This window comes from Clinocottus analis, unplaced genomic scaffold (genome assembly GCF_023055335.1).
Source record: "Clinocottus analis isolate CAN_PGR_092001 unplaced genomic scaffold, fCliAna1.0.p SCAF_21, whole genome shotgun sequence".
Lineage (NCBI taxonomy): Eukaryota > Metazoa > Chordata > Actinopteri > Perciformes > Cottidae > Clinocottus > Clinocottus analis.
Window position 1 is genome coordinate 9,627,255 of NW_027175943.1, and position 26,219 is coordinate 9,653,473.

At 42.4% G+C, this 26,219-nt stretch overlaps 1 protein-coding gene across 1 annotated transcript in view; it reads right to left on the reverse strand.

Annotated features, from left to right (window-relative positions):
* The window catches only part of slc8a4b (solute carrier family 8 member 4b), a 79,591-nt gene that overhangs the window by 32,210 nt on the left and 21,162 nt on the right, over positions 1–26,219 (reverse strand). The window contains exons 2-11 of the mRNA XM_068587614.1: positions 9,807–10,052; positions 8,353–8,492; positions 7,729–7,881; positions 7,403–7,630; positions 6,899–7,300; positions 3,984–4,094; positions 3,752–3,904; positions 1,935–2,031; positions 1,562–1,753; positions 187–379 (exon numbers count right to left, since the gene is read on the reverse strand). Of these exons, the coding sequence (XP_068443715.1) occupies positions 187–379; positions 1,562–1,753; positions 1,935–2,031; positions 3,752–3,904; positions 3,984–4,094; positions 6,899–7,300; positions 7,403–7,630; positions 7,729–7,881; positions 8,353–8,492; positions 9,807–10,052 (1,915 nt within the window). The remainder of the gene's footprint in view (positions 1–186; positions 380–1,561; positions 1,754–1,934; positions 2,032–3,751; positions 3,905–3,983; positions 4,095–6,898; positions 7,301–7,402; positions 7,631–7,728; positions 7,882–8,352; positions 8,493–9,806; positions 10,053–26,219) is intronic.

Consider the following 26,219-nt stretch of genomic DNA (forward strand, 5'->3'; position numbering starts at 1 on the left):
TGTCATTGGCATTCCAGAATGATGTCATTGTCACCTTTTAATGCAACAAAAACATATTTCTTGAAGAATAAAAGGATTATTCTGGATGTTTCTTTTAGATATTGGGCCATTTGTCAAGTCCCCCTATTAGAGATGAGAACGTATGATTTGGTTAAATAACAATATTGACAAAATGTCTGTACTTACATGGTTTCGTCGTTCTGAAATTCCAGCTTGCCAGCGACCATCTCGTAGTCCTCCCCTGCTCTGGCGCTGGCGTCCACGGTTCGGTAAGGGACGGCGACCAGGCCTCGGGCCCCCGAAGTCCTGAGAACTTTCAACTCCATCACACCCACGCTCTCACTCACTTTCTGACTGGCGGTCTCAAAAGTAAAGATGCCTGCGAAAGAAAGAAAGAAAGTACGTTGTTTCACAGGGGAGAAACAGCAGCAAGACATGAAAGATGAGGTTGATAAACACCTACGCTCTCACTCATGAGCTTGCTCTCCAATGTGCACCATATATATATAGTGTAATGGGGAATAGATTACCACCCACTCCCACTTTAATTCTCTTTGGATGTTAACAAACTCCAGTACCGAGTGAGAGACTGGAACTCTTTGTGATACCTTTTTGAAGATATCCGGGGACTATGCAGCAAAGCAATAGACCTACGTGATTCCACATTAAGCAGATTGTGTGCAGATACTTCATTGTCCGTTTTTCATCTACAATCTTGCACAAGAGGTTAAATACGAAGAAAGAAAATCACCATTAAATGTTCCTCAGAAAGAAAGTGAGTAGGACGTGAAAATGTCAGTTTGGCTTTAAAACCTTTTAAAGACTAATCTCCTCCGAGGGGGTCAGACTGAGCGAATGTTATATAAAACTGTAAATCATAGCTTGTTCTATGAACGACTGTATTTAGATCTATTGAGCACCATAAGTAATATAGAAGTGAAATATATGGATTGGTAGATGAAAAAATTCCTGTCACAGATGTGCCCCAATGCAAAATTTGGAGACCTCGCCTAAATTGTTTTTGTACTTAACCCTCTCTAACTTTGTTCTGCTTCACTTTATCAAAGTCAACCTTTGCAGTGAGAATGTTCAATGACCTTACAGCTGCATCATTTCAAACAAATAATCATCCTGAAAGTGCCTTTTGTCTAAGTGTACCTGAAACCTTTTCCTTTTTTTCTGTTTCTCATCTTCATTTACTCTTAAGCAGTAACATATAGACTGATACTTACACATCTAAACAACATCCCACATGTGTAGCCTTTTATTATAAAACCAAGATTATTCAAATAGCCCTAGTGGTTGCAGAGATGCACCCTTTTCAACCAAGGATACATTCTTAACCAAGGATGGGTCAAATGCAGAGAAGAATTTCCCCAAGAAGATTAATAAAGAAACTTTCTTCTTTCTTTCTCTTTCTTTTTAGTTTGTGTATGCAATTTTCAAGGAAAGGGCTTAAAAATAGTTTGGTGTTCTATTGGTTAAGTACAACATGTAGAGACAAAGTATTTAGTGTTCGTAGTTCCTAACTCCTGTTAGGTTACAGAGATGCCGCTGTCACCTGCGTGATCGTCATCGTAGATGGTCACTGTTGATGTGTGGTTTTCACCCAGCACAGCTTTGGGGGTGGCGCTGGCATCCAGCGGGGCGGTGCCAATCTCGGGATAACCAACCACTCGAGGGTTGCTGAGGTGGACGTAGAAATATTCATCCTCCTCGAAGATGTCGTCGTCAATCACTCCGACTGTGATCTCTGGTAAAAGACGGTGTTGATTTTAGTAATTATTCGATTAATAAACTTTTGGTCAAAATATTTTGGTCAAAGCCAGTGGAAAGGGTTGCATAAAGTGCTGCAGATGACCTCTGCTATTTAAACCTAAGTCTCCGGGATGTGTTTTTCTTAAATATGCCATAAAGTATTATTGTATTTTTACCTTTGAGGGTCTCTCCTGGTTTAAACAGCAGCGTCCCCTCCGCAAACTCATAATCTGAACCTGCGTTTGCTGTACCGTCCTCTGTGCGATAATCCACCTGGGGGAGATGAGAACACGGAGAGACGGGAGGCGGGGTGAGACGAGGGTGAGGGGAGTTGGAAAAGAGCCGTCAGAACATGAAACAGAAGTGAAATGATACGAAAAAGGGCCGATAAACACAAAAGGGAGAGGGAGGACACAGAGGACAGAGAAGAAGAGAGCGATCGAGGAGGACGGCAAAGAAATGGAGGAGAGGCATTTGGGGAGATGTGAACAGAGGGTGAGAGAAAACAAGATGAACTGCTTCATTAAACTGGGCCCTCTGGTCAGAGACAGCATGATAATAAAGACTTTGAAGATAGTACAACAAAACTTTGCCTGTTTCCGCTCCATTCTCTCCATCTGCCCCGTTTATTAACCCTCTCGATCGTGGACGACGCCTTAAACATTTGCCCTCCTTGTGTATTATCATTATGTGAATATGGTAAAGATGCAGACTACTAATCTAAGGAGGTCTGTTGGAAAAAGCCGAATCAGTGGCTCACTGTTGGAAATGCTTTTGTAGTCTTCCTCTTGGCACTGCTCTATTTTTCTCATTTTATTTTATGTTTCTCTTAATGAATTGTGTATGAATTGAGTGACAAAGTGCTAAACCTTTTTTTTATGTTCCCATTGCACACGCTGATAATGCTGGAACGGCTGTGTACTGAGGATTCCTATTTTTCAGATGTTTGAAATCTAAAAATAAGAAATAATGGTGATGTGTTTGTAAAAACACAAATAATTTGCAAAGTTATTTGTGTCACAAACTAAATTGCCTAAAATGTTATTTATACATGAATAGTCAGTCAGCCAAGGATATAGCTTGGCTTTAAGAACTGTGTAGGAAAATGTTTTCTTGATATAGACATTAAAAAATGTGTTTGTGGCCCTATCTTGCCATACACTAACTATTCTAAACCTTTTAAGAGGATAAAGGATATTGTAGATTTCGTTGGACTTTTCTTGTATATTCAACACGACTTACATTGTACCTTGTGAAGTGTTTTTGAAGAATATATTCTTGGAACTTTTGACCGTTTCAACAAGTGCGCCATCAGCCACAAGTAGCCTCATTGAGAAAGCCTGTGTGGGCTGAATAGGCCACTTCACTTAACAACATCGGCTCTCAGGAGACGGCAGACTGAGGCCATGCCATAAGGACAGCACTGATGTTGCATCATAGTTTCATCTGTATATATGGAGAAGTTCAGGAGGGACCACAGTCAAGCGAAGCCCCTGAAGTATTAGCGAGCAGATCAGGTACCATTTTACTGACAGATTCCCTGTGGGAGACTTTAAAGAAAAGCTCTTAATCAGAGTTTGAGGCCAGCACGAAGCCCGGAATCAATCAACCTTTGTCAGAGGATATGTTTTGAGCTGAAATCTAAAAATCTGGAGAATAAAGTGTGTAGTATTTTCTCTCCCAGCTCTCCTTTATCACCCACTTCTATAGCTGCACCAGCTTCTGACCAAAGAAGAGAACAAGGAAGCTCTCTAGAGGTGACAACATGCTATGATTAAGATCAGATCAAGACTCGGAAAACTGCCAAATATGTGAGTGAAATCAGTTCAGAGTAGATTTTTGTGTTTTCCAAGCTGTTGGCTTTCCTCTGTCTTGGAGTCTTTTGGCTGCGCTCCCTCCCTCACACACATACACACAAACACACAGTTTTTTTAATCCACAGCTTGATTCCTATTCTTCTGAACTCCATGTCTTTTATTAATGCCACACATACCTTGACAGTCACTCCAGAGTCTCCTCCGTGTCTGGCAACAGTCAGTTTCAGGGAGCCACAGTTTTCAAAGCACTGGTACAAAGCGGGTTCAAACTCCATCCGGATGGTGTGAGGGTCGTCCTCCGGTGCCTGGATTTCATGACTGCTCACCACCTGGGAAAAAATAATAAAGTAAGGTCGCCGTTTCCTAATTTTGAATAAAGGTGATGAGTGGAGATTATGTTTGACCCACCTTGCGAGCCTGGTCGGCAGCATGCTTCTTGAGGATGTTGCCGGCTCCGATCATCATCCTGGTTGCCTGGATACGGTAGAACGCTCGGCTCTTCTGCTGCTGCATCAGGACCTGATTAACAAAACCAATCAATCAACAAAGTGATGTAATGTAGTTAACATCATCAGGGTTTCTTTTGCAAAAGTTTCTACTTTTAAACTGACAGACGCAATTTAAACGTGAAGCAGTGAATCTCTCTCGGGAAATCTTTCTTAGGTCCCTAAAGGAAAGTTAAAGGTCAAAGGTTGACAGATTCACTGAGTTACTTGAGAACACTTCAATAGGCTAGATGCCTGAGGTTTGTATGTGCTTTTTGACAAAGACATTGCCAGGTCACCCAAAATAAATGGGAGGAAGGACAGATTTGACATTGTAGCCCTCCAGTTTCCTGAATTATGAAGCTCTGAAATGAACAGCCTGCAGTTGCAGGCTTGCAACTTAAGAGCCTCATCAATAAGCCGCTGATTCCAATGAAAATGAATGGTTGAATAGCAATTTAGGATCTTAACGATCCAACAAATAGGACATTAACACATTAGCTACTGTAGTTTTGAGACCATTAGATTAAATGCGGCTTCATAGCTGGGAACACTGCAGTATATTTTGTATTCAGGCAAAGCAAGGCAGCAGTTTTACTCCAGAATCTGTAAAACATCTGAATCTCTTTGCAGCAGTTGTTAGTTTAGTTAAAAACTTGATCTGGTGTTGCTAAACAAATTCAATTCCACTACGGGGAACTACTATCTTATTTAATATAATTTGTTCAAAAAAATCGTTAATCCATTTGGTTGATATACATTTCCAAGGCAGCTGCCATTTCTATTTACAGCACAAGGCTGAAGGAGAAGCCGCAGGGGGAGGGAGGCTCGTATGCAATCAAACATCTGGAAGTTGCCCAGCGCACCCTGGGGTGCCTGCCAAACTTCCTTCCCTCAACACCAAAAGAACAATGACCAAAACCAAAAAATGATTTCCAGCGAGGAGGCAAGGGAAGGAAGAGGAGAAAGCAGAGAAAGGGAGACCAGCAGAAACCTGGGCAGCTTCTAGTCCAGCAATGAAGGAGGAAACCAAAGGAAAACAAATGGAATTCTAAATGTGTTAGTTTGATGATTAGTATTGCGGGAAAAAAAAAACATGTAAGCAATTGTGAGTAGAACTTGCAACAAAGAGGTGTGTGTGTGAGACAGTCATCTATTGGCAGCTCCTTTCTTTTTGCCAGGGTTGGGAACAGATTAACCGACTCGTCGATTAATCCCTGCGGCACACATTAACAACAACACTAAACTAATGTCAAATTTAACCAGAAGTTAAATTAAGGACAAAACAATACATTTTAATGGCTAATAAATATAAATTGAATTGACAAATTGGAAATCTAAATTCCCCCAAAAATCTTAACTCAAGGTCCCCTTGGTGGCTTTTCTTTTCAAGCGTTTGACTCACAATCTTCCTCAACGCATGAACTCAGTGATGTGGCTATAAACTCAAAAAGAACAAGTGGACCTTGTGTTACAAATTTTTTCATCAAGCTACGGCTTCCAAGTCCAAGAATGAACCTTTACGCTAACATATCTAATGTTCACACAACTTACCGGGCAAAAAATCACCTGGATGTCAGAGGGGTTGCACGTTACAGTGCTGTCAATCAAACCAACTGGCACCATCCTTTCTGCCCACTAGTGGTTTCATCAGCACACAACATAAAATGAGGAGCGTCCTGGAAAACTGATCTTGTAACTTCTATGTTTATGTGCGTGAGAGAGCCTGTGTTGGTATCTGATGCTTAGCCTACTAGTTAATTAACTTCCTCATAACTTTGTTTATATTTGCTGTGTACACATAATTATGTTTCCATGTTCTATAATAAATAATCTAAGGCAGTTATGTAATTTGTGATACCGCACAGAAGTTGCCGTGGAACATTTTGAAATGTTTTCTGTATAACAGCCGTGTGCTTTCGCCTAAACACCTTGTTCACAACTGAATGTGTCACAGCGTCATCTCCAACACAAAGTCCCTCTCAGAGGAGTCGCATATGAAATGTGATGCATGACTTTATGTTTCAATTTATTGCTCGATGTAAAAAGATCTTAAACTCAGCAATTGAGTAAAGATGGAAAAACGGCAAGATGGAGTGGAGATCTAGTTGGAAGGGCCTTAATAATTATTAGCAGCTAACGAGTAACATCCAATCATATTCCTGTAGGTGGACAAAACATTCAAACAGTCAGGATTGATCAAACTCTTGACTGAAATGTAATGGGTGAATATGTCTAGCTTGACATTTTGGTACAAAAGAAGATTGACAGAAGTATAGAGATCCAGAAAGCATTTAGCTTTGCTTTGCATAAAAACTGGAAGCACTGGGGAAACAGTTAGCTTGGCTCTCTCCAAAAAATATATCTGCTAGCACCTCTGAAGCTTAGTTATGAACACATTTTTATATTTCATAGAGCAAACAAACAGATATTGTGTAGCTTTAGAGTGAGAACACTGGTCATTGTTTGGTGTAAAATGGCAACTCCAAGAAGTCCCTGTGCCTGCTGCAGTTTGTTAGCATGCAACTTGCTGTAAAACCACACAGTTTCATAAACTTTCTATAAAAACCACAAGGTTTCTGTTTGCACACAGACATGTTAATGACTCAGCTTTGAACATTGGACAGACAGGCTAGCTGTTTCCCCTTGCTTCCAGTCTTTATGCTAAGCTAAGCTAATTGACGCCTAGTTCTAACTTCAAACTTAGTGGTATCGACAAGCTCAACAACTCTTGACAGAAAACAAACAATAAACATATTTCCCAAAATGTCTAACGATGCATTTAAAATATATAGCCCAAATCAAGAGACATGCACATATTAGCACACTCCTTCTAACCTGATAATTTGCCATCTCAATCAGCTGCTCCATGTCTTTATCCGGGTGCCTTTGCTTCAGATCCTTAAGCGTCCTCGCCATGTCCCGTCTGGCCTCGTCCTGCTCGTCTTTCGCTGCTCCGTCCTCTGTTATCCCTCCATCGATCCCGCCGTGAGAGTTCAACGCCATCTGTCCGTCCAGCTCCAGCATGTCCATCTTGGTGAACCCGCCCGGGCCCAGTGCTCCTCCAGCCATACCCGCTTCTCCGTCTGGCCCTCCCTCGGTCTCAATGATGATACCGCGGTGCTTGTCAGCGCGGTAGCGCTTGCGGACATACTTGTAGAAGAGGAGGCGGCGGTCGGCCACCCAGGCTTGGACCACGCAGAGCGGAAAGAAGAGGAAGGTCAGCACAGCCTCCCATACCTAGAGGAGAGAAGAGACCGAGTTAACACCTACCGACCAAACTTTCTCATTTCCCCCCCAAACCTTTCTCTCTTAACAGCTTTCATTTCTGTCTATTCTCACCTCCACCTGTCCAGGGGAGAAGACACTCAGAATCAGGTAAAGCCAGATGTAGGCGAAGATACTCCAGGCTGCTGTGACGAAAAACACCCGAAGGTGTTTAATTTTGCGCGTCTCTCCATCAGGAACCACGTAGACACACAGGGCGATGATTACAAACATGTTGAAGGCAGCACTGCCCACGATGGTGCTGGGACCCAGAGAGCCAGCCTCAAAACCGTGACCACACACCTACAGGTGAGGAGAAAATCAGATTACTTTGTTCCCAATACATTCTGTATCGGTTCATCTAATGTGTAGTCCAACCATCTGGCTCATATTGTGCTCACCTCAATAACAGACAGCAGAATCTCTGGAGCACTAGAACCCAAGGCCATTAAAGTGAGATTAGAAACGGTCTCATTCCAGATCCTGACCGTGGCGGTGGTGGTCTCACCATTAGGCCTCTTGATAGTGATTTCCTTCTCCTGGGAGGTAATGACCTGCAGAGGAGAGGAGACAAGAGGAGACGAGACAAGAGGAGAGGAGAGGAGAGGAAAGGAAAGGAAGAAGAGGATTATATGCATCAAAAGCCAAATGGAATAGACAGTTAAGGCAAAAAGAAAAGCAACAAAAACCAAGGAAAGGAAAGAAGAGTAGAAAAGCCACCAACATGAAATTAACGGAAAGAGAAAAACAGAGGGAAAAGAAAAGAAGAGTCAGTGATGCACCAAAATGAAAGGAGAGAAAAGTGATGAGGGAAAAGCAAGGAATAAGCAATTTAAGTATTTAACCAAGAGTCACAGAGCTGTCAAACATGAGTCATATTAAATTATATCTATTGTGTTTCTACAAACTAATAATGACAGGGGATAGCTGACATGATATAGAACTGTATTAATTCGCTATGAAGTCATGAGGAGAAATAATGGGACATCTCAACTGTAAAATAAGTGTGTTCCTCTCTTGCCTACCTCAATAGAAGACATGAATCGGTCCGCTATTATGCTCATGCCCAGGAACATATAGATCAGTGCTACGAAGTAAACAATGGCCCTTGCCACTTTGTCGCCGACAGAAGGGTTCTGAGGGTTCCATATGGGCAGTACCACTCCTGAAATGTAGAAGGAAAAAAAGATAATCAAATCAAACTGAGTTTTTAATGAATTTTGCAGCAAAGGATCACCAGAGATATTTGGTGTGCTCACCTAAATGATCCCTCCCTCTCTAATAATTCACAGTCTGTCGTTGTGGGAATTTTGTAAAAAGATCAGTGGCTGTACAACCTGATTAAGGATTATAATAAGTGGCAGACTTTCCATCTGGTCCCATTTGTCTTCATATAAAGTATTGAAATGAATCAATGCGCTCTAGTTTCAGGGCAGTAAATTGGCAGAATCTGCTGCTAACTCGCCACTTGCTCAGGAGGCAATGAAACACCGTCACCTTTGTACGGTGTTCCTTGTGTGGGTGCCTTATGAATATTCAGTTGACATTGTTCACCTTTGAATATGCATTAACACCTGGCAAATAAATCTCTTTCCTGCTATTTGCAGAGCCTTTGGACAGGTCGCACAGAATGAGCTGGCAAAATATACTGCAATATGTGAGAAGGTTATTTATAGGCTATTTTAGAAATTAAGGAGTCCTTCTACAAATATACTGGAACCATGTGAGAAATATACAATAAACTATGAAATAAAGCTGCGCTGTGGATTCAAGGTACCACAGGAATGCTTTCTTGTAGAGCTTAGACTGATAAGTGATTTAGTGCTCGTTGGTCTATTTTTAGCTGTAAAATCTGATATATACATTATGGAAGGAAAGTCACCAACCAAGACAATGGAGACTTGGCTTTGAAATCTGCAGGGTACTAACGCCTAATTATAAATGCATTACAGAAGACAAGCCCTATAATTTAATGCATCCACTGCCCCCATTATAACATAGGCATTAAATTGGGCATGAATTTCATGCTTTACTATTGTTTTGTGCAAAAGGAGGGAATTTCATTGTTGAAAAAGACACTTTTTAAATGAAATACTGTAAATGAGCCAATTTAAAAGTGGAAGAAAGATGGTAATGAATGTCCCTTTCAAGTAGGCCATGTTGTGTTTGGTTTTGTTGAGATGCATTGTTACAGCTGAACATAATGATGGACATAATGATGGATCAGTAAAGTTCACCAGTGATGCCCAACTGGTGAACTTTCCTGATCCATCATTATGTTCATCTGTAACACCGGCTGGTGACATCAGCAGCTTACATGGCTGGTACATGGGAAACTCGTCTTTTCCCTATTTAACCCTTTCAATAACCTGCACTTTCTGTACAAGTTAATAAGGTAAGACACCTTTCACATGTATTCATGTTAATAGCTTCTCACATGCATCAGACTGCAGTTTTCTTACAGATAAGACCAACTCACCTATCTGACAGGGGTCTCCACTCGCTGAACAGTTTTTCTCAGCTGAACCTGCGTGTACCGATCCAGGACACGACAGGAGGAGGAAGGCAGAGAGGAGGAAGAGGAGGAGGGGCGAGGAGAGGCGGGAGGGGAGAGAGGATGGATGCACGGACACGGCTGCTGGAGCCATTTCCGCTGAGGCAGTCGGGCCTTCACTGGACTCTACTGACTTCTCCTGACGGGGCAGATCTGAGTGATGTCCAAATCCTTGAGATAGACAGAGAAAAGAGAGAGTCGTTATTCAACCTTTCATTCCCACCGCTGAGTGAACTCGCTGATGAAGTTGGTTTCATTGAATTTACAATAAAAACACCTTCTGCTGCTTTTAAATCAACTCAAGTGCCTTTAATGAATGCATATAGAAAGTGGTTGAAGTGAAGTTAATAGCACAGGGTGAGGAAAGTGTCTTAAGGGCCTTTGAGCAAAACCTTGTATTTAATGTGATTTAAAAAAAAGAAATTCTTCATTTTTAATAGAACTCAATGGTGTTTGCAAAGTGCTTTGAGGCGTATTACGAACAGATAGAATAAGCAATAAAAGCAATAATGAAAGGTCATTAGAGGGCATAAAAACAAGGCTAATAAAAAAATGTCAAAATGACAATGCATATGTAGCCAGCATCTGTAATAAAGTTAAATTAATAAAGTCTATAAAAAGCTGATGTAGATGTAGCCTAAGCTCCTTAGAAGCCAAGATGAAGAAGAAAAAAGACACACAGTACTATATTTAAAATGTGGACTTTAGAACTATAAGCTTTTTTTAAATTTAGACTTTGTGATATACATCTCTCATCCCTATATATCCACTCTAATTCCACTAAGTATGTATCGACTATGCAGGGAGTTTGCCATGTTGTAGTGTATGAATGTATAGTGAGAACTATTAAACTCTATAAAGTGGAATAAAAGTATCCCACAATGCACTGGGAAAGGTAGTGTAGATATGGTCACTAACCGAGCACAATATCCGCTGGACACTGTTTGCCAACAGCTTTGTTGAAACAACTTTATAAGGTCATAAGGTGTTATTATGGTGTTTACAGCTTGTTGTAAGTGGTCAAAAAAATCAATTCAATTTGGGAACGCTTTCAATCTTAAAGCAATTTAGGGAGTGCTGCTTGAGAGGTTGCGTTCAGGGCAAAAAGTTCCCCACTCCCTCTGCTACTGCTCATAAATCTTTGGCTGTGAGTGCACTGTGAAGGGCAAAATGTTCAAACTTTGATGACTTTTACCCCAGGGCCTTCTCTCATGTGAGTATTAATATGAACATGTTATTTTTCCTAAGCTGCAGCATAATAACGAGGTTGGGAAAATTAAATTTCCCTCGCGGAGCTAGTCGCCTTGATTCAAAGTCTTTCATGTGCGAATCTTCACACACGAGACACAAGTGCACATGTGCTGCGAACGTCGCGCGCTGCTGCTGATTTCAAGCTGATGGACAGTGTGTGTGATTATTAACCGAACTGAGAACAAGAGGCGGCAGGAAAACGTTTGCCATGACGAGAGGAAGCAGAGTGGCTCGGGCCGCAGTTAATATGCTGTGAGTGAAAACAGAACACCCCCCTCCCAAAAAAAAAAGGATGAGCAACCGTTTGAACTGCTGGGTCAAATCAGAGGGATACACAGAGAGGAAGTGAAACATACAAACACAAAGCGTGTCAGCCATGAAGTGTTGAAGTTGCTGACCTTGTTCTCATACACACACAAATACATATACTCCACACTCACAGTTAGTCAAAAAATTGCTGACCCCGTCTTCACACACACACAACAACAACAGTTAGTCATCTGTGGTGACTTTAACGGGGAGTTGCTGACCCTGTCTTCATCTATCTTCCAGGGTCTCGCTGCTCTGACAACAACCCGTCACTTCAATACTCGACTCGCTTCTCTCCTCCGCCGGCCATCCCCTGTCGCTGCTTCCACTCCCGCTTCCACTCCCCCCCCCCCCACCCCCACCCCCCGTTTATTTCTTCTGTCTTCCCTTTTTGTCATTTGACTTCCCTCCTGTATCATAGATTGCTGTAAGAGTTCATCTTAAGAGTGATTGTGTAATAATGCAGGTGTTGCGATGAGAGAGCATGGCTCTCCTAAATTGTTGACAGACTCACAAAGTTCAAAAGAAAACCAGCGATATTGTCTAAAGTATTCCATGCATTCTTCTTCATACGCCGACATTACACACGATATAACTCAACTGCCATAGGTTGAGTTGAGGCCCATCATCACTCCACTGTACAAACTCAACTTGATGGTGCTCACAACGCCCCCGAACTGACTCGGCGCTCTCTCTTTTTTTCTCCAGACTTAATTCATCAGTATCACTCAGCCTTCTTTCCCTTCTGTCTTTGCCTTTTACCTGCTTGACTGAATCTCCTCTTCTCTTCCCCCTCACTCTTTCCCATCTTGTCCATCTTCACCTCCCTCTCAGCCTCTCTCAACTCCTTTCTGTGTATCTGCGTAAGTTAATGTCCTGCCGTCCTCGGTCTCTCTTTCCGCCTACACACACACACACACACACACACACACACACACACACACACACACACACACACACACACCACTTCACGTCTCAAGCACCTCTCCATATGCCATGCTGCTGCTCGCACTCTCCTTCGCAGCTCCTCTCCTTTCAACCTCATCATGTCGTCCTCATCCGTAAACAAATCGGGTCCATTTTTAGTCCATGATTTGTACATTACAGAGATTACAGGTTGCTAATGGAAAGGGAGGTGTACAACTTTTTTTTTTAATAGAATTTAACTTAAACACTTAAGTAATTAGATGAGCGGATGACTGCTAATATGCATAATGCAAAGTGGCAAATAAAATGCTGTGGTTTAACGTGCAGCCGGTTCAGATTTAAAAGCTCAGTTTTGTGTCACGTGTTTTTCATTTTCGTAGATGCATTTTTGCTCAAAAAATGCTATTCTCCTTTCTTGAGCCGAGTCAGGACGGTCTTTCATTTTCAGACTTTATTGCTGGCCTTTAATATAAATGTGCAAGGCTGCATGGCTGAAAGAGCAAATCAATACAAAAAAGGAAAGTTGCAGAATATCACCTGAAAAAGTGCCAGCTTTGCTGGAAAAATAAATTGATTCATAGGAAGTATGCAGAAGGTGCTACAATGAGTCATTGTCATAAAATTAAGTGGGACTTTTTTAACTTGAACAAATTGATTTTATTAATCTATACACTCTCAGGAACCAAACATCAAAGTGTGCTTCGTACACTTTGATGTTTGGTTTCAGCGACTTCAGAATTTACTGTAACACATCGCAATGGTTTGAAGTTATGCCCCCAAAAATATGGACAGCAGATTAAATCTTGTCTTAGTTTCAAAAACCCAAACGATGACACAACGTACAATCCAGTGTGAACATGTTCTGCTTTCAATCAAGAGCCAACAGGTGTTCACAGTGTGCAGATCATTTGAGGATTTGATGATGTATGTTTACAACGACCTCAGATCGGCGAAAGGCTGAAAGACATTGATGAAACAAGGGGAAGATAATGAGAAAGATGGAGAGAAGATACTTATGCAGGATGTCTCCATGTCTGAAGATGTTCAGTTATGGCCAGCGTTTTTTCAGCAGTACCATATACATATATTAACATTCTGTAAATGACCTCTCTATGTAGTAGTTTTCATTGTTAGTGGCAATGAGTAGTAGTAGAGTCAGTCGTTGATGCACTGGATACCAATTACTGTGACACAGAAAAACATGCATTCCAGCATTACTGTGTCTCTCTCATAACGCCATGTGGGCTGCAAGTTACTGCTAATAACCAGATGGACACGAGCCAGCAGAACAACAATAAAACCTCTCAATATTCTCCATAAACAGGCTCTAAAAACACAGAAAGTCACCATCCCTGCAATATTCTAATCAAACACCATATCTTAAGTTGAGAGAATCTCATTAAATTCACTGATGTGTGCCTGGTTTTTAAAATTTTACAACGTATGGCTCCGCCTCCGCTTAGTGATTTTATTAAACAACGCACTCAAAGTGACACACTAGACCTGCTTCAGGAGGTGATTGTGTCATTTCACATAGGTCAAGCTCTTTTAGCAAATCTGCATTTTCTGTGAATTCAGTGAACTTGTGGAAAGCTCTTCCATCACACATACGCACAAAAGAAACGTACACAACATTCAAACATAGATGATGCTTTATCACATTTAAGGCATCTAACTAATCACAAGAAAACAGTCATTCTTTAATATTGTGGGGAGTGGTGTGTTTGTTCTTCTTATGCTCTTCCGTTTTAAACAGAGTTGCAGTTACCCCGAGTCATAACAGGTGTCGCCAAATCAACCAGGGCTGAAATCTTAAGGATTAGAACTTTACCGCCCTGGGCATTAGGCAGCAAGACTGAGAAATAATGAAAATCTCTTATCATAAAGCAATACAAAAAAAAAGGACACCACAACAATAAACAGTACTGACCGAAATAAATCATCTGCCTGGAGAAGCAGTGGCTGAATAAACCGGAACAACAATGTCCATATCAAAAGCAAATTTGGAAAATGTGAATTATACCATGTACCAAAGGGCCTGGAGGATGAAATGAAGGCAGAGAACACACATATTCACACCTACTGTAAAGCAAATTGTTTACACACACACACACACACACACACACACACACACACACACACACACACACACACACACACACACACACACACACACATACACACAAGCTTTCCCCTGATTCGTTTATTGAAAGCAGTAAGAGCATTGACCGTGGTTGTTGTTTCATATCACATCAGCTGTGTTTTGCTGCTCTGCCTCCTTTGGCATCATGAATCACCTCTCTCTCTCTCTTTTTCTCTCTCTCTCTCTATCACACACACACACACACACACACACACACACACACACACACACGCACACACACACGGTGCAGAAGAAGGCTAATTTCTCAGCGTTAAATGACATTTGATTCATCTCATCTTCGTGGGCTCTGTTAGCATTCCGCCTTGTATTAGCCCGGCCCGCTTTTTCGTCTTTTTCTCCATGCAGCCGTCCTTTCTCACTGCTAGCACAGCCATAACAAGACACGTGACCTCGTATTGAGAATAACTGAATCAAAATCACTGTTTTTAGTGCGAATCACCTGTGACTCCCTGAGTGAAGTGTGAGCTACAAAGACGTAGGTAGTGTTTTGTTTTTATATCTCTGTGCCCTCCAGCTGAAGACATGTTTATGTAACTGCGACGCAATAGTGGTTTAATCTGGATTTATATACTCTCTGAAGACCAGACTTTTGTAGGTACTAAACTCTCAGTTGCTACTCTGAGCGACATTTGGGCCTTGAATTGTGGGAAGGTCAACACCAGGTTGCCATGTGGAGCTTCATTCCCCAATGAATGGGAGTTAGAGTGCATTTAGATGATCTCTTAAAAGCACAAATTGTACATACAATAAGACGAGAAAATGTTTGGTTTTCGCTATATTTCATACTAAAATGCTTGAGAACCTGGTCGATGTTTGTGAGTAAAACCAGGACTTTGCAGTTGGGGCCCTTCGACGGTGAAGTGAGCGGGAGGAGATCAGACGAGCAGTCTCTTCATCTTCATTTAAAACAAAATGAATCCGGAACTTTGCATTGGCTCTTTCCCTCTCATCCCAATCTCCCCTCCATCTTCCCTGTCCCCATTGCGTCCCTCTATCTTCTCACCCGTCCGTCTCTTTATCCCTCTATGACTCCTCCTATTCCTCGCTCCGCTATCCAGCTCTCCGTCCCTCTTTCCCTCCATCTCGAACCAAAGTTATTATCTCTCCTCCACAGAGAGTGAAGGGGACCAAGATGAAGCCAGCGTGACTGATCTTGGTCATATCTCTTCTGTGTGTGTGTGTGTGTGTGTGTGTGTGTGTGTGTGTGTGTGTGTGTGTGTGTGTGTGTGTGTGTGTGTGTGTGCAGACTGTTCCCTGCAACTTTACTGGTGTTGAGCTGTGTGTGACACTTTGCTGGGTGTGAGCGTGTGCACGGTTTTGTGTGTGTGTGTGTGTGTGTGTGTGTGTGTGTGTGTGTGCACGTGCGTGTGAATGTGCATGCGTGCATGAGCTTTGGCTGTAGCCGTGGAGGCTTCAGGCTGGAAGGGGGAGGGGGGCTTGGTGGTGGAAGTGGAAGTGGAACTGGGAGGCAATGAGCCAGTGAGGCAAACCCAGGGGGTAGCAGTTATAGCGGGAGGGGGGAGCAGTGGCATTGGCTGCCTGTGGTACACAAAGCTTGGTTACTTGGGAAGGACAAGATTAGAGGAGAGAGGAAGAGAGAAGGATGACGCAACAGAGAGTGGGGAATGGAGAGGGGGATAAAAAAGGTAGTGAGAAAAAGAAATGAAAGCGTTGAGATCAAACCCAAGAAAAGCAGGGAGGAGATGTACAGAGATAACGAAAGAGGTGGAGAAAGAGAGGCAGCGCATGAGTGTGTGTGGCTCTGGGATTACAGCTATCGAGCGGCTGAAGAGCTGATGAGATGCGTAATTAGGCAGATTTAAGGGCGATAGCAAACGCGCCCCACTGGGCCTTGGATACAGCTGTCCAAGCATGTTAAGAGAGTGCTGCGAAGTGCTGCACATGTTTCGCTGCACAATGCAGATTATTTAAGTTGACGGCAAGCGCAACCCAGTGGAACGAGATGCATCAGGGATGCAGCCTGTCTGTCCCCTCCGCACGTATATGAGCGCTTCACATTTATCTGGAAGCTTTCAGTTTTGGAAGCGTGTGCGCTTGCGCACAGGTTTGAAGAGGAAGGGGAAGAAGATGGGGAAGAGGATGGGGAAGAGGATGGGGAATGCCCTCTGCAGTCAGATGTCCACCACATTCGCCACATCTTTACTGTGAGATATTGTACATGAATCCGATTGCCTTGCAAGAGTCAGACATTTGAGACAGGTCTAAATATGTATAGCTTCAAAAAGAGCAACGCACAGATTTACAGCGATTGCAAACGCATCACGCTGGAGCTCAGAGCACACTGATGCACCTGCTCTCCTTTCGTTCTGGGAGAAAAGCCTGATAATAGTTATGTATGTCTTAAAAGTTAAAAAAAAAAAAAAAACTAAACAGTGCAACAGTTGTCTTTTCATTTAAAACACACACATAATATTCCAAATCAAAGTTGGAGACGGAATTTCCCCAAAAATTATCAAAAGCAACAAACAAGTGTGTGTGCGTGCGTGTGTGTGGTAAGTACTCTGATGGGCACTCAATGTTTCTCCCTACAGGACTGCGCTCAACATTGATCTCAAACCAAGCTCATCCATCACCTCGGAGGACAAACACACTCGCTCACACACCGCCATGAGGTGAATGCATTTGACTGACTAAACACAAAACAATCGACATTGGCAGAACACACACATAGCACTACACTACTACACTGCATGTATATTGTAGATATGTTGTCATATGGTGCACAGAAATGTTATTCCTACACTTTCTTTTTGCTCTCTTCATCCACAAACACTTCTTTGAAAACCTTTTTTTGTTTTTGTCACCTGGCTGCACGGAAGATAATTCATCTGCCTTCGAATAATTTAAAGAATAAGTAGAAGGTTAAGTGAAGTTCATGAGAAGAGAATAAAGGAGTCTTGCTGTTCTTTGTCCTCAGAAGAGTCTGCTTCTTCAATTGCAGCACACAAATGCCACCGCAGGATACCGAGTCAGTCTGGGTTAATGTTTTCCTGCCTGAAGCAATAAAACTTCTCAACTCCCTGCATTGCCCTTTATGTCTAATTTAATTCAGTTTTGTAATCTTTTATTCGGAAATCTAACCCTTTCAGATTACCGTTCTGTGTTCTTCTATCAAATAAAACTGTATGAGGCTGTGGGCCTGCAGCCAAAGTTCTCACTTTTCCCTCTTTCCGTCCCGTCATCGGCATGCTGCATGAACATGTGAAAGTTTGTGTGGGCGAGGACATCAGCTAAATGGGGTTAAAAGGGTTTTAATGGGCTGTGACATAAAAACAAGAGAAGATGAAGCATGATACGAGGAGGCCGGCTATGTGTGTGTGTGTGTGTGTGTGTGTGTGTGTGTGTGTGTGCGTGTGTGTGTGCGTGTGTGTGTGTGTGCGTGTGTGTGTTTTTGTGTGTGTGTGTGTGTGTGTGTGTGGTTTGCATGTGTATGTGAAAATCAGAGATCTGTGGAGGTGGAAATTCATTTGTTGGACTTATCTGAGGAGGAGTGCATAAATAGGGCTGATTTTAGCCACTAGCAGAAGTGTGCATGCATACATGAGTGGGACAAGTGAGGAAACGTGTGTGTTTTGAATAAAATGCATTGTCTGTGTTTCTTGAAGACTTAAACATGATCTGTGCAATCCGGTCCTCTGTTTTTAATATTTTAAGTTGTGTATGGTTTACGTCCCATGCCTGCTTGCTGACATTCTTCTTCACCCCTGCATTTGCTGGTACATTGCCGAACCTCATAAAATCATTGCTCCACAGCACGACTAGTGGTCACAAACTCCCCTGGGTTCCTTTAATTGTCTCTGGAGCTGCATGTTAAGGATGAGCACAATTGAAAGCAGTGTAGTTATTTAACCGTCCAATCAAAGCCTTTGAAAGGCGAGTTAACCAATACAACGCACTGTCCATCAGCAGGTTTTACTAAAACTTAAAATGGACACCGATGTGGAGACCAAACTGCACAGGACTCCAGTTACATGTGACAGAGGCTGCAACATGAGGCAAAAGAAATCACGAGCGAGTCTGCGAGGTTGAAGAGTTTATCATCACATCACATCCCGCTCGTCCCCCCGGGCTTGTTTTAGATGGATGATGCAAGTTTCTCTTGCTTCCCTTCCCCGTTCTTTCCGCTCGTCCTCACCCATTTCTCCCCCATTTCCAGTCCTCCTCCTCGCCTCCCGGTGCTCTCTCGCTTTCCTGCAATCCGTCTTTGTGTTTACACAAAATCTCTCATTCTACCTTCTCCTGTAACTCACATATCTCCGTCTCTGTCAAAACCCCTTTCTCTGTCTGTCTCTCTGCCTTTCATCCAATCCTCTCTTCGTCCCTCCCTCGGTATTGCCCTCTCTCTTGTCAGACAAATAACAGCAATCTTAATAAAAAGGCGAAAGAAAAAAAACCTTGTCACTGAGAGCTTAGAGGAAAGAGAGAGGGAGGGAAAGGGACAGAGGCCATTTGCTCATGGGAGGAGGAGGATGGAGGGAGAAAACGGGGAGAGGAAAAAAACACAAAAATAATAATTGGAAGCGGCATTAATCCCTCCTGATCTCTCTCTTATATCTCTGACGACTGGAGTGAACACACACAGAACACCTGTCGATACGCACACACTTCACTTCTCCACGTCACAATCACTCACCAACCAGTTTTCCTCTCCGTCTAAACAAGTACTCTGTCCTTTAAACACACACTCTTATCTTTATATTTTCACACACTCACTGCGTCACCCACGCTCATCATGCTATACAATGATGAGAACTTTGGTATCCCATTAGTCACCGTGGTAACAGCATAGGGCCGATCAGCCATGTTCCACACTCCCCTGCTTCTTTTTGCCACTTTTCAGTTTCTATAAATGGACCGTATCTATTTTCTCTGATTCTCTTTTCTTCTCTCTGTGTCCATCTATTGTTTCCATGGATGGATTACTGAACAGAGCCAGCAGGTATAGAGGCCCAAGGTGTTAGGCCCCGAGGCATCATCTGAAAAATGCCACCGAAAGAATCAACGCAAAGAGACACGAAGAGAACCACAAGGAGATGCGAAATGTCCACAGACACATAATGACTGTGAGGAGATGCAAAGAGATTAAATAAAAATGCAAAACGAGCGGAGACACGTACAGCAATACTATAATGCGTAAAACAACCACAAAAAGACAAATGATGAACTGAAGTCATGGAAAATAACCGCAAAGAGACTCAGGGAAGCACAATGACCAGGAAAATATGACAACAAAGAGACGCAAAACAACAAGAAAGAGAACATTTCAAAAAATGTCGATATTACTGACATAAGCTGGGAATTTATTCAGCTAGTTTTCTTTTAAGAAGAAAGTATTTCTATAACACTGGAGCCTTAAAAAAATGTTTACACATGTTTAAAGAAAAATAAGTTGAAACTATTTGGTTTTGGTTTCTGACATATGAAACTAACTTACTAATGAATTACATTTTCAGCTGCAATGTGATACGGTGATATACAATATTGTGGCACTGATGCTGAACAATGAGTCGAATGGCACTTATTTTGAGTGCAGTGCAAAAGGAGCAAACCCGTCCGTGTTATATTTAAATGAAAGAAAGGATCATTAGACCAGAAGAAAAAAACAGCATGAAGGAAGGGAGCGGAGACTGAAGAGCCTGTGCTGCTGTGGCGTTACCACAGTGATTAATGGGATTGGAAAGTTATCATTATCATCATCATTATGAGTATGAAATGAGTGGGTGATGCACTCAGAATGTGTGTGAGCGTGTGTGTGCGTGCGTGTGTGTGCGTGTGTGTGTGTGTGCGTGTGTGTGTGTGTGTGTGTGGGTGTGTGTGTGTCTGCCAGATGGAAGAAATCAGAGAGTAATGTTTGCGGATTATTGATAGGGATTATTTATTATCTAAATCAATTAGATAAGAGGGGTTTCCACATAAATTAGTCTGTTAAATGAAATTGAATTAAAATAACAAGCTGAAGCAAACAGCCACACACACACACACAGGATTTTAATCCTTGTTGGGCTTTCAAAGGGTCAAAAGAGCTTTAAAACATGCAATTCGCATGTTCAATTTGACTTGTGTGTGAAGATTAGTGATTCAAATCACTGAAGAAGTATCAGGGGTATGTTTTTATTGTATTTGTGTTGTACCCACTTTCTCTTTCTCTATTTTACCCCCAAACGCCTCCCAAGCACAAAGATCCAAAAGAGGCATCTGCGCTCGCAATCCGCCCGAACCTGCTAATAAAAAAAACAACAGCGAAAAGCGCCGCTGCTGCAACTGCGGGTGTGAGGGTATAGCTCTATTCATGTGTGTGGGTGAGTGAGTGGGTGGGCAAATGAAGTGTGCGGCATGAGAGTGAAAGGAGAGGGAGCTTGACAATTAAACACAAAAACACACACACGCACAGGTTGTACACCGTGTGCTAAGTGGTTGGAATGAGCCTTTACTGCCATTATGAGGAAGAGAATAGTCACCGTACCTGCCAGGCTGAATGGCTTGCCTGTTGGCCCGGGCTGTAACACACAGACACAAACACACACACACACACACACACACACATCAGTTTGTATCCTCCTCAAATGCACAGGCCCAAACGATGGCTATTAAATGCGAATGAATGTGGATAGCACTTTACTGTCTGTGCTGTAATGACTAGGACAGGTGAGCAATGAGGTTGGCGAGACGTTTAACAGGTACAATTAGCGCAGGAACACACACACACACACATGCACTCGCACACGTTCACTGCAGCAAAGGCTTAGCCACAGATAAGCGACGTTGGCGGTTTAATCCAGTTGGAGGACAGGCGGCAAGGCCAGAAAGAAAATGACAAAGACGGCGAGCGGGAGAAAAGAAAGAAAGAGGGGACAAAAAAAGCAAGAGGAAGATAGATTTAGATTAGGAGGGGGACTTTTTCAGGATTTGGCAGCGAATCAATTCACGGCATTACCAGCAGCGACACAGAAGAGTCCTGGTAATCACCAGTGAAATAACCTTGCTACCTCAAGGTCACACACAGGAATGAAACAAGACAGCAGTGTGAAGGATCGTAGATGTAACACTATTCCACATGAATTCAACAACCTCACATTTACAGTCTCCTCTTTGGCATCGTCACAGTTTGCATCGTATACTGTGTCTACTGTGTCTTCATTCACTCTGTGAAGAGCTCAGTGAAAGGATTAGCTGGCAAATTGTGTGCGCATTGATTGGACTTAAATAAGGCTCCGACACCCAAATACTGCTTTACATCCCTGTGAGATTTTAAAGATGCATCTCGAGGCTCCTAAAAGTACTGTTTACACCTTCAGGTGTGTCACATGAAATCCAGGAGCAATCAATGCGCTTGTGTTTACACTTGGCCACAAATCTGACTGCATCCATCTTGCACATGATACAAATATGTGTGGCACATGCATGTATTAAAATAACTATGGCAAGTTCCAAGATGGTGCTCATGAAAAAAAAATGAAAAAAAAGGTTTCCTGGCATTCATTTGATACCTTGTGTGGCTATTTTCATTTCCATTGGATCAAAATGTGCAATGCTACGTAAAAAGTCCTCATTTTCCAGGCAAAATGTTGACCCAGTAAACTAAAGAATCCCTCACACTGTTGCTCACTTGTGCTCACATTATAAAAAACATAAATACAAGGATAATTTGGTTTCTATGAGTCATTTTGGGCCTGCGGGAGTCACACTTCGTGCCACATTGCAAAACCCCCCATAACCCAGTGCTATTGCTGACCAACTCCAGTCTCCTGCATGAAAGCCAGAAATGCCACATGCACGGATGTATATTAAGAACCGGATATGGCGCCGCTCAGCTAGTGGCCACTCGCGGTATTGCATCAACAATTTCCTCTGGAAGGGGCAAAGGGAAGGCGAGAGAGAAGACACTGCTCCGCTCCGTGGGATGAGAACTGAACCAGCTGGCTGTTGCATCACTAGATAAACAGTTGCTGTTCTGACACCAACATAGACACAGACACAGACACACACAGACACACACACACACACACACAAACACACACACACACACACACACACACACACACATCCTCTCTCCTTTTAAAAACCCTTCTCTGAAAGATATTTCTGAAACATAAGCCCCATATACTCAGGAACCAACAACTCACCCCTTGATACTCTTTTATCTGGGAGGTAAAACTTGGCAGCAGAACCTGTTATTTTCCACACCTTTGGTGCAAAACCTCTCTGGGCTACAGCTGCAATTTAGCTCAAATCAACCGTAGTGCAATGGCACTGTGGTCTGAGCACAGTCTGATTAGTTTGACCTCATGTTCTGAGGTCTGTCTGAAGCATCGCACACGGTTGTTTCTACAACTGGAACAAGCAAATAAGTGTTTGGCTGATTAGAAATAAATTATCTTCATTAACGTGAGCAACAATCAATCGAGGACGAGGCTGAGAGAGACGAGGAGAGGAGGAGAGGGGATAGGGGAGGAGAGGAGTTTATATTTACGATGCTGACAACAAAAGGAAGGCGAGAGCATCAAATGGAGCAGGCAATGAGGGAATGCCATGAAAAGGGAGGAGAAGTCCGGAGCTGAAGTAGATATATAGACAGACTAATATGGATGGTGTGGATTTCCATTTTAACCTTGAGGAGGAATAAAAATCATATGAACACATCCAACCAGAGACAGTCACACACACACACACACACACACACACACACACACACACACACACACAGCGTGACTTATATATAAGTCTCTGGTAAGATGCTATATCCTGCACGAAATCCGTAAAACCCCTGTAATCATCTGGGGAGTGACAAATACAGCACGCAACACACCACATTATGCTCCAATTCTTCTATAATTTACTCTGATCTGGTTTAAAATGCCTTATATAAAACAAAGAGAAGATGGAGGACAGAATGTTTTGTAGTGAGTATTATCTGTGAAGTGGCAGGGATCAATTTCAGCAGCAGCGTGCAAGGCGGTTTGGCCATGTCCTTTATAGTGGCTCCATTAGTCCAGACTGCAGTGGTGGGGGGACAATTTCACCCAATTTGTCTGGCCACTAATGCATTCATCTCTGGACAGCAGACGCACTCTGGATGTTTAATTTTAAAATGCATTCCATCTAAGATTACTCATTACACAGTGACAAAGTGGAATCAATCCTGTTACCACACAAGAGGAGCAGAGGAAGTAAATCAGGTAAAAAGTCAAATCTGATCACCTCAAGTTACTTTTGAAATACTTTTGAAATCAACACACCGAGTAGAGAGAACGCTTAACACAGAATGGCATTTGTAGACATGTATCTATTTGATTTGCCACCAACTTCAAGCCTCTTACATGCATAAAGGACTAGTTTTTTAGCCACGCAGCAATGTTGTCATTGTCAGAAAATATTTTTTTAGGCCATCACCTGACCATTTACACACCTTTAGCGGCATGTGATGTCATCATTTATGTTGAAGAGGACACATGGTGAAAAACTCACTTTATCAGTGCTTGTGAACATACGTGTGGGTGTCTGGAGTGTTCACCAACCCAAAAGTGGGAAATAAGACACACATGTCCGTTATCTGTGGGTTGGATAAATCAGAAGGCGTGAGCCATTCAGATTTGGCTTCACATGCAGTCTCATAAGAACATATGAGTAGATAAGATGTCATTTTTCAATTAGCTTATTTCTTCTGACAACTGGTTTTATTTGTTTTATACAAAGAAAGCTTTTTCCCGACCCTGGGGCCCAGCGAGACCATCGATAATGTCTTGTGAAATGCCACGCCAAGTTTTTGGAAGAAAAACTGCTGGCGGAGTGAAATCCATTTTGTACGACAAATTATAGCAATTATTCCTTACAAAAAAAACATTGCATTCTCCAGAATAAGAATAAAACTGCAGTAATTTCTGTAAGATATACACGGACAGTATGCCAGTGCAGAAGTAGCCGATTCTATTCCTCAAAAGAGCCAAGACTTTTCTGCTGGACACGTGACGGTGCAGAGCTAATTGTCCATTATGTAGGTGTGAGCGTCTGATCCCACCTCATTCCTGTAATGATAATGGCTTCTCGCAGTTCGCTGTTAATTACTGCTGCTTCCCCTATGTGTGTGTGTGTGTGTGTGTGTGTTCGTTCATTATGCTGAGCACGCTCAACGAGTGTGTGCAGCCATGAGTGAAACAAGGCACCCCTCTGCTACAAAGAGACAAAGAAAGAGAAAGAGTAAAGGAGAGACGAAGTTCGACAGAGACTCTAACAAATAGGTGAGTCCCTGAGTCACCTTTCCACACCATCAGCATACACACTCATGAACACTCGTGTCATTATGCACACGCACACCCAGTGCGGCGAGGCGATGTCAGAGCAGTTAATTTCAGTGGTCTACTTGACTCCCCTGTTTGGCATAGATGCAGGGAATTAAACACACATCAGATCATTTATACTATTAATGTTAAGACCACAAATAAACCCTCTTAAAGACAATGTCTACTGTTCCTATGGAAACCCAACTTAATTACAGTAATACTATTTACAAAATCTGGCAATAACACCATGCACACCAACAACTAACACACACATATATTCCTATGCAAGAATAATTTATTTGTGTTCACATAAATTAAGGAATATTATGCCTGAAATCAATTAAGATGAAGATTTCTCTCACATGGTGCCTTCGCACAACAGTAAGATATACGAGTCTCTGGAGCTCTGGGCCAAGCCCTGCATTAAATTGCAAGCGTTGAAGTACAAACATCGAAATATGGGGCTGCGGTGACTGAAGGTCCTGTTGTGCACTGCACTTCCAAAAATCCCTTGTCGACTAATTAAGTGGGTGGGAGTCTGACACTCCTTTCACTCCGTTCACGTTTTCTGTCGGTTACACTCTGCGACTCCCGCATTGTCGTCTGTAAAAGGGTTGCCTTTGTCCACCAAATATCCTCTGGGTATCAGTGGTGTTCAACAAGCTTCAGGTCTTGAAAATGAGACCGTATAGGTCTCAATTAGATGACCTGTCTAAATAAAGGTTGAATAAAAAATAAAAAATAAAAGACTTTTTCATTCTGTTCATATCTTCTCAGTGGCAGTTAATAATCGCTGTGTGGAGTTGTCATTTCTGTATTGTTTTTACATAAGCGTACATCACAAATGTGCACCAATTGAAAGAGTGCTTGGTGATATTAGCGTCTATCCCTGCTGTAATTCTTCATGTAACCTCATGGTTCCTTTTAATCTAATTACTGTTACAGGTGCAGAAAATTGCTTCCGGTTCAGAGGATTTTTCCCAAGAGAAATCTGTGTCCCAATTTCACACTTCTTCAAACTGACAAAGGGACAAGGCGCGTCTGCATGCTAAAACTAATAAATCTGGTCAGTTTTTGACATCGGTGCAGACTTTTGTCCCACACGTAGATGTATAAATAGGTGATCTACTCACAGCCCGACAATAAATTAAAATAAGCTGTGAACGGTGGTGAGACGGCTCAGAGTCCATTGTTGGAAAACAAAGTATGAAATCTTTGAAAAACATTTTTGCTTGCTCAGTCCCACCAGAAAGCTGGCATCCCACCCACTGTTTGTGTGAGGATTACAGTATGCAACAACCAACTGCTGTATCTCACTGACAACCAACATATCAATCGATCTGAGCAAAAATGAGCAATCATTTTTGGCTGCAACCACCTCCCTATGTG